At 40.3% G+C, this 11,253-nt stretch overlaps 1 protein-coding gene across 12 annotated transcripts in view; it reads left to right on the top strand.

The window, feature by feature from the left end:
* Positions 1-1,262: 1,262 nt before the first annotated feature.
* Positions 1,263-11,253, top strand: part of IMMT (inner membrane mitochondrial protein) — a 47,659-nt gene continuing 37,668 nt past the window's right edge. For 4 of the 12 annotated variants that reach the window (XM_090281667.1, XM_090281662.1, XM_090281663.1 and 1 more), the window contains exon 1: positions 1,263-1,407. In XM_090281667.1, the coding sequence (XP_090137793.1) occupies positions 1,363-1,407 (45 nt within the window). In that variant the 5' untranslated portion in view covers positions 1,263-1,362. The remainder of the gene's footprint in view (positions 1,408-11,253) is intronic. The other 8 variants (XM_090281666.1, XM_090281668.1, XM_090281665.1 and 5 more) reach the window with 3 other exon arrangements.

Genomic DNA, 11,253 nt, shown 5'->3' with positions numbered 1-11,253 from the left:
TTTGGAACAAGGATCTGATTTAAATTTCTGAATTTAGGAGTACATTTTAAAGCCAAAAAATTCATAAATTGCATGTGGAAGATGAGGATTGGGGACTTGGTTAATTTAGAGGTTAGCAAAATATAGAAAATAATTTTGTAGTTTGAGATCTTGAAGCTGCAGTTGCTAATGATGTTCTGGGTGAGAGACTGAATTTGCTTATTGGCAATGAGAGGTTTATGGCCAAGGTGTTAGATTATAATCTAATGTGATAATTATCACATTGACATCACCCAGCATGACAACCGTGGGCAGGGGTGGGGTGGGGGAACTGCAATTAAGTGCTAAAATTAACTTTAAAAGATAGGAGACTGCTCTGGAGGCTATTAGGTGATGATGAGTGTAATTACTAAAGTACATTGAATATATAGACTTGGGTAAACGGAAGCAATTGTTTTAGATAATTTTCAAATCTATTTCTCCATTTATAAAATGGAATTAATAGCCTTGTCTACATCTGGGAAGAGCACCATACAATGATAAATTACCTAATTAAGACTTGAAAGTATTTTGCAAACAAAATAGATATAGAAGTTTACTTTCTATGATATTGAACCAATAGTACTGAATACTGTGTTCAATACCTAATGTTAAAACTTGATTATAGACTCAGTGGAATACTTTGAACAGTGCTTCTGCATTGATTTCCTTATCTTCCAACCCATTCTATAGACTGAGGCCAAATTATCTTTATAAAATAAAAACTTGGCGGAGAAAGCTGTGCAGTTTAATCTGGAAGGAGTAGAAGCTGTGGAACCCGATGACTCTGGGCTCCTATCCCTGCTCTGCTATTTGTTAGTTAAGTGAACGACACAAAGGTATTCCAGTGTTCGTTCACCCAGTCTCCCGCAATCTGGAAGACTCCTGAAGAAGGGCTGTCAAACGAAACCGACGTGCAAGCTAAGACAATGCCGATTTGGTCAAATCGATTGCTTTCTACTAAATTGACAGATGGGTGAGATGCTTTCTTGCTTAATTCTCTGAAGAGTCACGCCTATCCATTTCCGGAGCGGACCGAAGCCTGAGTTCCAGATGCTCTTCCTCCCCTCCCGTTCACCTAGTAACCCCGGAATCGGGATACCGTCTAGAACCTAGAGCGTGACTGGGGGAAAAAAAAAAAAAAAATCACTCTTCCCACCAGTGGAAGGCCGACCCTCTTAGAGCTGCCAGGGTTGGACTAGAAAGAAGAGTGCGCCTGCGCAGTGGAGTTAACGCAGAGAGGCGGCAGGCACGGACGTACGCACGCACGCACGCACGCCTTCCCCTACTCGCACCGCTCCCGCAGCTCCAGCGTATACCAGCAGCGCCGTCCACTCGTCCGAGATGCTGCGTGTCTGTCAGTTATCCGGCGTGACCTCCGCCGCCCAGGTGAGCGCGAGGGCCCCGGGAGAGAGCGTGTGGTTAAGTGAGGCCCGGGCAACCAACGGAGAATGGGGGAGGCTTTCGCTCTCCTAGGCCCCAGGAAAAAGCGTGTCTCAAGGCTGCCCTCTTCGCGATAATATTGGGCCGGTCCGCCAGACATTTAATTCGGGGGTTTGCCGGACAGGGATGCCTTGAGGATTATAGCTGAAGCGGGATGCGGTGTGGAAAAGAGAAGGTGGCGGGTAGGCGGGCGCAGGACGGGAGGCACGGTTTCAGGGACATATCATCCAATCAGCTCCGCGCTGCCCCATTCGCGGACCAATCGTGGCTCCCGGCGCCCTAGTCGCCGGTTGTGCGTGTGATAGGTTTCGCGCAGCCAGTGGTTGAAGGTCGAGGGGGAGAACTACAGGTCCCAGGAGGAAATGGAGAGCCTTGGTTTACTGCATTTTTAATAAGGCGGTGCTTGGACTCATAAAATTCCGCGTTTTAGGGGGTCAAGGTTGTAAGTGTTCGGGAAGGACTTCTTTTCGTAGCTGGGAACACCTCTGAGCGATTATTAATCTAAACAAAAATAAAAGGTTATTGTTTATGGAGTTCGAATTCTTGGTACTTGAGGAAGGACAAGAGTAATGACCTTGTGCTTATTTCTGAGATTAGACTGAGGATCTGTGTCTCCAAGGTGTTGGGACAATTTTGGCAGACATCAAGGAGCCTAGATACCCAATTACTTTTATTTCATCATAATTATCAAAGTAACTTTCTAAAATTAAAAAGGAAACCTATTTCTATTGATTACAATGTTCAGGAAATTGATATTTTGGCAAAATATCTTGCAAAACAAGTACTGTGACTTATGAAGTAATTGACTAAAAATCCCTAAAAGGCAAACTTTTTTGCTCCCAAGTTTGCTTATCTACTTGTTCGTTGTTAGGGTAGGAGAAACAGCCTCTTCCATAGGAAACTGGTGTCTGTATTAGTTTTCTATTGCTACATTACAAATACCACAAGTTTGGCATCTTAAAACAACACCCATTTATTATTGTACCGTTTCTGGACATGAATGATCTGGGTCCTCTGCTCAGTGTCACACAAGGCATTGGCCACTTTATAGTTCTCATTTGCAGGTCAGGGTTCTCTTTGAAGCTCATGCAGTTTTGTTGGCAGAATTTAGTCCCTTGCAACTGTGGGACTGAAGTCCCTGTTTTCTTATTAGCTCTCTCGTAGTTTCCTAGAGGCTGCTTGAAGTTTATTGCCACAGGGTCCTCAGGTAGTTCATAACATGAATGTTTGCTTTCCTGCAAGCTACTTGGGGCTCGTCTCTTTGACTTCAAAACCTCTCTTAACTTTCCTGTTTCTGATCTCTAGACCCAGATTTAAAAGGTTTCTATTACTAGGCCAGCACTACCTGAATAACCTTTTGATTAATTCAAAGTAAAACGATTAGTAACTTTACAACCCTAACAAACAGCAGAGGGTGGAGATCATGGGGGACTTGTTAGAATCCAGCCTACCATAGCACCCCAGTGGGGCTAGGAGGATGAGGACAGTATAGCCATCTTTCCAGGCAAAATTGTTGAAGCTTATCTTTGGAGCCTTCCCTTCATGGTACACTTTCCCTTATTCTATCCTCACGTTACATCATGCTTATCACTGATCTGTCCCTTCTGTCTACCCGAAAGTCCAAAATTACTTTTTTCTTTGCCTTTATCAAAATGTTTTTCACTTACTGGGTTCCTAATAAGAAAATTAAAAGAAAGAAGATTTAGACTTCATACTATAATATGAACACTTATCTGGCTTGCAACCAAGTTTTCTTACCTTCTTAAAATTGCTTTCTTATAAGATACTTTAAAACATTTTACAAAATTCATTGATTTACATCTCAGTCATTTTATAGCATTTCGTTCTTTTTTTTCTTTTGGCTTTTCTCAGGTAGTATCTTAGGGTTCATTTTACTGTCTTTGTCCTGTTTTTCTTTGTTGAGTGTGCTGCTTTTATGTACCTCTAAGTATACCCCCAAGGTTTGTGTTCTCTCTTTCTTTTAAAAATTAAGACCTAATTTATTAGAGCAGTTTTAGGTCCACAGGAAAATTGAGAGGAATGTACAGAGATTTCTCATAAACCCTGTACTCCCACATATGCAGAGCCTCCCCCATTATCAACATTATCAACCAGAGTGGTACATTTGTTAAAACTGATGACCTTACATTGGCATAGCATAATCACCCAAACTCCATAATTTACATTAGGTTTCACTTTTGGTGTCGTACAGTCTATGGGTTTGGACAGATGTTTGATGACATTATTCATCATTTGGCATAATACGAAGTATTTTCACCATCCTAAAAATTCTGCCTTCTATGTGCATTCATCACTCCCGCAACCTAAGCCCCACCCTCTGGGAACCACAGATCTTTTTACTGACTCCATTATTTTTGTCTTTTCCAGAATGTCATCTGGATGAAATCAGGCAGTGTGTAGGCTTTTCAGATTGACTTCTTTCACTTAGTAATAAACATTTAAGGTTTTTCTGTGTTTTCATGGTTTCGTAGCTCATTTATTTTTAGCACTGAATAGTATTTCATTGTCTGGATGTATTACTGTTTATCCATTCACTTACTGAAAGACATTATGGTTGCTTCCAAGTTTTAGCAATTATAAATAAAACTGCTCCGAACATTCATGTGCAGGTTTTTGTGTGGACATAAGTTTTCAGCTCCTTTGGGTAAACATCAAGGAACCTGATTGCTGGATTATATGGTGATGGTATGTTTAGTTTTGTAAGAAACTGCCAAATTATCTTTCAAAGTGGCTATATCATTTTGCATTCCTAGCAGCAGTGAATAAGAGTTCTTTCACCTCCTTGTCAGCATCTGTTGGCATCAGTGTTCAGGAATTTGGCCATTCTAATAGGTGTATAGTGATATCTTATTCTTGTTCCATGTCTTTATATGCTATTACCTAGGATTACATCAGTTCTCAGAACTTTAATCCCTAAGCAGATGACTCTCTAGTCTTTTTTGATCTTTGCATCCAAATTTTAAAATTATTGTTTGATTTTGTCAACTTTATGCAGAACAACCACTTGTCAAAATTCTTTCCACTCCTTAAACCTAATCTTAAATGTCTTCCCTGCTTTTACTATTGTCCTTCTAGATTAAGTTCTTTATAAAGTAGTTAATAAAGGCTTTTTATTTTTTGAAACATATAAATCATGCTGTGCCCTTCAATGTCATCCCATGATATTCAGAATAAAATCTAAATTCCTTACTATACCTACCAAGCCCTTCGTGATCTGGCATTTTGGATATCTCATTTTTCTACTCTGCCTTAGTCTGTTCTGGCATTTCTAGCACATACCTCATCACCTTTTCATTTACTGTTTCTTTTGCCCTGACATCTTCCCACACATCTTTGCTTAGCTCACTCCCTTCTTTCAGATATTTTCTCAGATATCACCTTTCCTTCAGAGAGATCGTCCCTATGTAAAACAAACCCAACTACTCTCTCCTTCCTTGCATCACTGTGAGCATACCATTGCCCTACTTCTGTTTTACTTTGTTGCCCTTACCACTACTTGACATAAATGTGTATTTATTGTGTGTTTCCCATATAAAATGTGAACTCCACAAAAAGACTGTGTCCATATTTTTTGACTGCTGTATTTCCAGTACTGATAATAGACCCTGGCTCCCTAATAGAAGCTCAGTAAGTATTTGTGATATTTGAATGAGAGAGTAAATGTGACCTTCCTTTAAACCCCTGTATGTTTTAGCATCTTTGATGATGTGTTCTTTTCTCCAGAGAAGCATAACCAATAGGATATATAAATATATAGAAAAATTTATTATAAGGAATTGGCTTATGCAGTTGCGGGGGCTGGCAAGTTCAACATCTGGCTTGATATGCAGAGACCACGGAGAACTTATGGTATACTTTTAGTCTTAATGCTGGTAATCCAGAGACCCAGGAGAGTTGATGGTGCAGTTCCAGTCTGAAGGCTGGAGAATTTCTTCTGGCTTGGGGAAGCTGGTCTTTTTCTGTTATGCAGGCCTTCAAGTAATTGAATGAGGCCCACCCGCATTATGGGAGGCAAGCTGCTTTACTCACAGTTAACTGATTTAAATGTTAATCTCATCTGACTTCTGGTCAAGAGGGAGGCATAGGTAGATATGCTTCACCTCCTTGAACAACCATAGAAAGAATTACAATCAGATCTCAAAAATGAATAACAATCAGAACTGTCAGAAAATATAGCTATGTGAAAGTCCGACAACCAAGGATTTAAAGAAGCCACATTCATCCAGATGGGCAGGAGGGGCAGAGTAGTGGAGAAAGGGTGGAGAGGCAGTGTGGCTTGGACAAGTGGTAATAGTGGTGGAATGGACAGTCCCACATTATGTGTGGTAGATAAAAATCATGAGGGATACCCTGGGAGTCAGCGATCCCAACCCAAGGCCAGACCACACAGCCCAGGATTCCAGCACTGGGAGATAAAACACCATTACCTCTGGCTGTATAAACCAGTGGGTGTTGGGGTGGGGGAAGAAACTGCCAGATTTTTGCCACTTAAATGGCCCCCATATTCTTAGAATGTACACAGACCCCAGGGCAGCAACTGGAAGGGCGCCATTTGCATATGGGAAGTGGGTGAAATGGGGCAAGTGCCAGGCAAATCATCAGAAGCCAGGCAGTGATTTTGACCCCTTTCCAAGCCCCCCACCACAAACAGAGCCACAAAACAGTGAAGCGGGTTACCCTGCCCTGGCAAATGCCTAAGGCTCCGCCACACACAATTTACAGGTGCCTTTGCTACATAGGCCACGCACTAAGATGGAGTCAAAGCAGCTCTACCTAATACACAGAAACAAACACAGGGAGGCTGCCAAATTAAGGAGGCAAAGAAATATGGTCCAAATGAAAGAACAGAACAAAACCCCAGGAAAAGAACTAAATTAAACATATAGTTGACCTTTCAGATGCAGAGCTCAAAACACTGGTGATAAGGATATTCATAGAATATGGGGAAAAAGTAAGGAAGAAATGAAGGTTACACAAAATGAAATAAATATACAGGGACCCAACAGTGAAGGGAAGGAAGCTGGGATTCAAATAAATGACTTGGAACAAAAGGAAGAAATAAGCATTCAACCAGAACAGAAAGAAAAAACAAGAATGCAAAGAGACAAGGAGAGGCTTAGGAACCTCTGGGACAACTTTAAGCATACCAACATCTGAATCATAGAGGTGCCAGAAGGAGAAGAAGAAGAGCAAGAAATTGAAAACTTATTTGAAAAAAATAATGAAAGAAGGAAATAGACATACAAGTCCAGGAAGCACAGAGAGGCCCAAACAATTGGGCCCAAAGAGGAACACACCAAGACATATCGTAATTAAAATGCCAAATGTTAAAGATAAAGAGAGAATCTTAAAAGCAGCAAGAGAAAAGCAGAAAGTTTTCTATAAAGGAGTTCCCATAAGACTGTCAGCTGATTCCTCAAAAGAAACTTTTCAGGCAATAAGGGACTGGCAGGAAGTATTTAAAGGATTTGCAAGGACCTACAACCTAGATTACTCTATCCAGCAAAGCTATCATTTAGAATGGAAAGGCAGGTAAAGTGCTTCCCAGACAAGGTAAAGCTAAAGGGGTTCATCATCACCAAACCATTATCACACGAAATGTTAAAGGAACTTATTTAAGAAAAAGAAGATCAAAACTATGAAGAGTAAAATGACAACAAACTCAAAACTACAAACAACTGAATCTAAAAAACAAACAAACAAACAAACAAAAAAACCAAACTAAGCAAACAACCAGAACAGGAATAGAATCATAGGTATGGGGGTCATTTGGAGGGTTATCAGCTGTGAGGGGGATGTCGGAGAATGGGAGAAATGGTGCAAGGATCAAGAAGCATAACTGGTAAGGACAAGATAGACAGGGGGATGTTACAAATAGTACAGGAAAGGGAGAGAGAAGACAAAGAACTTACACGCACAACCCATAGACATGAACTAAGGGGGTGATTGCTGGAGGGAAGGGGGTTACTGTTCAGAGGGGGAAAAGTAGGGACAACTATAACAGCATAATCAAAATATACTTAAAAAATAAATATTAATCTCATCCAAATATACCCTCCAAGTTGACATAAAATTAACCATCACAGATGGCATCTACCTTATTCTTTATATCTGGACTCATCATCCTTAAATTCTTTACATGTGGATATTCAGCAGAAATGAATTATTCTCTTTTGTGTTTTCATTTCCAGAAATGTACTTCAGAGCTCTGGGTCTTCCTCAGTTTATTTCCCAGTACTAACACCATCTGTCTTCTCTTAGTCCCAGTATTGTACTGCATCACCTGACCCAATCTTATTTGAGTTGGCCATTGGGTTTGGAGTCCCAGTCTAGCCCTCTCCCAAACTATAGATTTGATAGTTGTCATCTTCATGTGCAGTGATGTTATCTGCTTATCTCTTAAAAGAAGAGAAAGAAACATTATTGTTCTTGTGGGCTGACAAAGCCAGTTATTTTGATAGCAAAGTTAGTTAGGATTGAACTTGTGTGTAGGCATTATTAGCTATCATTTTCTATACCAGTAAAATGGTATAGTGTAACATAGAGTTACCGTATGACCTTGCAATTCCACCCAAATGAATTCAAAACAGGTGTTCAAACAAAAACTTGTAGATGAATATTCGTAGCACTATTCACAGTAGCCAAAAGATGGAGACAACCAAAATGTCCAGCTGATGTCTAGATAAACAAAATGTGGTTTATCCATATGATGAAATACTACATTCAACCATAAAAGAAAGTAAGTACATGCTGAATGCATGATACATGCTACAACAAGGATAAACATTAAAAACATGCCAAGTGAAAGAAGCCAGGCACAAAAGGCCACAGTATGATTTCATTTATACACAATAACCAAAATGGGCAAGTCTATAGAGGAAGAAAGTAGACAGTGGTTGGCAAGGGCTAGAGAGAGGCAAAAGTGGAGAGACTGCTTAGTTGGTACAGGACTTTGCTTTTGGAGTGATAAAAATGTTCCAGGATTAGTGGTGGTGATTGTTGTATTGCGGTGTGAATGTACTGAATACCACTGAATTGTACACTTTAAAACGGTGAATTTTATAAGAGAATTCTACTAAACAGGGAAAAAACCTGCAGATGGCCTGAGGTATAGAGACAAATACACACACACACACACACACACATATGTATACACATACACATATAATTAATATAAAATGATACTGTATATTGAAGTGGCATTCATTGGCCAAAGATGGGACTTCTGTGTTTAAATTCATGAGTTCATAAAGGTAGTGTTCTGGTTGATTACAGTTACATAAACCACCTCGAGCTTGGGGCAAAGTAACATTTATTGTCTCAGTTCTGGGGGTTGCCTGGGCTCAGCTGGGCTCGGTGTCCCTCATGAGGTTGTAGCCAGACATTGGCTGGGGATAGAGTTAGCTCAGGGGCTTCCTCAATCATGTCTGGCAGTGATACTGGCTACAGCTGACACCTCAGCTGGGGCGGTTGGCTGGAACACCTGCATGTGGTGTCTGTGTGTCTGGGCTTCCTCACAGTTGGGCGGCTGGGTTCCAAGAGCAAGTGTGGTAAGAGACAGCGTGACAGAAGCCCTGTTCACCTTTATATTCTAATCTTAGAAGTCACAGAACATCATTTTTACTGCCCTCTATTAGTAAATTAGTTACCAAGTCTTGGCCTTGTTCAAGGCAAGGATAGTAGAACTCACTTTGGAGGAGTGGCAAGAGTCTGGAAGTGCATGTGGTATAGGAAATATTGTTGCAGTCAATTATGTGTAATATAGTCTGCCCTCTTAACTACAATTTATATTCACAGCTTTCCTCAAAACCCTTCAAAATTTCATCCCATCACAGCATCAGGCTTAGGCTAAAGGACCAGGATCTTGTCATCTAAATCAGATTCCTCTGCAAATAAGACATTGTGGGTATGGATGTGGTCCCTAGGATATAGCTCCCTAAGTACTTTTCCTTTCAATCTAAAGACCTGTCAACTGAAAAGACAAGTGGTCTGTTCCCCATATAATCAACATATAATATATGTAGTGTGGTAGGCACTCTAGACACTCCCATTCAAAAAGGCAGAAAAAAGGAGGCACACGGCAGTTACTGTTCCATAACAAATATAAACTCTTATCTGGGCACATTAGGATTTAGTTCTGCTGCTTGAATGACTCCTCATAGCTCTTGATTCCATTCTCTGGGGTCCTAGTTTCACCCCTTGAATTATCTCTCTGTTTCCAGAAAATGTAGCCTGTTTACAGCTGAATCCTTTTCTCAGACTGCTGTTTGTAGAAGTTCGAGAGTCCAAAAGCATTTATGTTTTGTGCTGTGCTTCTTTAAATCCCAGCTGGCATATTTTTCATCAATACAGTTCTCTTAACAACTTTGTGTGTTTCCTGTGGGTCTTATTGAGCATTTTCTCCATTAGATGAAAGCCATCCCCACAAATCTTATCAAGATAAGTTCCTCCTCCATTTTGGGTTCCCTGTGAGGCTACTGTGGGGTAAAACCCTTAAGACTCTCAGTAGCACTGTTTAACAAAAAGATGTGGGAATCATACCCTTAAGATCCGTAGTGTGCCTTTTCTTTATGTAAAAGGTTCTGTGAGGAGCACCTCCTTAGATCCTTTGAGGTCTTAAAGGATCTCTTTTTTTGCTTGTTTTGTTGGAAAGATTTTATTTATTTTTTAGAGAGAAGGGAAGGGAGGGAGAAAGAGAGGAGAGAAACATCGATTGGTTGCCTCTCACACGCCCCCAACTGGGGACCTGGCCCGCAACCCAGGCATGTGCCCTAACTGGGAATCGAACCTGCTATGTTTTGACTTGTGGCACAATGCCCAACCCACTGAGCCACACCAGTAAGGGCGGTCTTAGAGGATCTTTGCAGACTGGAGAGGCTGAGAATGAGAAACAGTTTTATTTTATAAATGCTTTATAAAATATCAAGGAGCCAAGTCCTGGCTCCTTTATATTTCTTTAAAATTGTGTTCATTTTGTAGCGGATTTTCACTCTTTTCATACTCTGCTAAGAGAAACCAGTTGGCATTTTTGTTGAACATTCTGCTTGGAACTCTCTTTAGCTAAATCCACCAGTTCATTAAGTATAGCTATAACTGTATCTAATTTTCTATTTTTGTGTGTTTCACCATAGATGACAATTTTGATAAACTCTTGCCACTACATAGCAAGGATCCTTTTCCTCCAGGTTCCAAAAATATATTTTTCTCACTTTTCCTAAGCCCTCTCCAATGCCCTCCATGAAGGCCATCAGACTTCTGCTAACAGTCTTCAAGGCCCTTCCAATTCCTCCCGCGTGTCCCCACCACCCCTCCCCCCATCCCAAAGTCATTACCAAATACTTTCTATTTCATTGCAGCAGTACCCCTTTTCCAGGTACCTGTAAAAGCAACTGTGCTATTAAATAACAATATCATCAGTTATTTTACAATAATAAATAACATTTATTATATAGATAGAAATTATGTTTGTATTATTTAAGTAGTATAAGTAACAAATACTTACTCTATTTGAATTTTAAGGGCTTCTGGGCTCTGTTAGAAGGTTCTTGAGATCTCATAAAGTTGCAAAGTTCTAGAAAAAAATACAATCTGTCACAATTAATAAATGAAAACCATAACCACCACCAACAACAAAAAAACCCCTACAAAACCCAAATGGAAATTGGTATTATCAGAGAATAACTGGATAAAAGTATGAAAATAATCAAGCATTTATCCTGCCTCTCCTGTAGGAACTGTTCTAACTGGGTAACTGGGTAACCAAATTGTAGA

Source organism: Furipterus horrens, unplaced genomic scaffold, assembly GCF_987537825.1.
Source record: "Furipterus horrens unplaced genomic scaffold, mFurHor1.1.pri manual_scaffold_6, whole genome shotgun sequence".
Lineage (NCBI taxonomy): Eukaryota > Metazoa > Chordata > Mammalia > Chiroptera > Furipteridae > Furipterus > Furipterus horrens.
The sequence above is the reverse complement of the archived record's forward strand: the minus strand, read 5'-3'. Positions and strand labels throughout refer to the sequence as shown.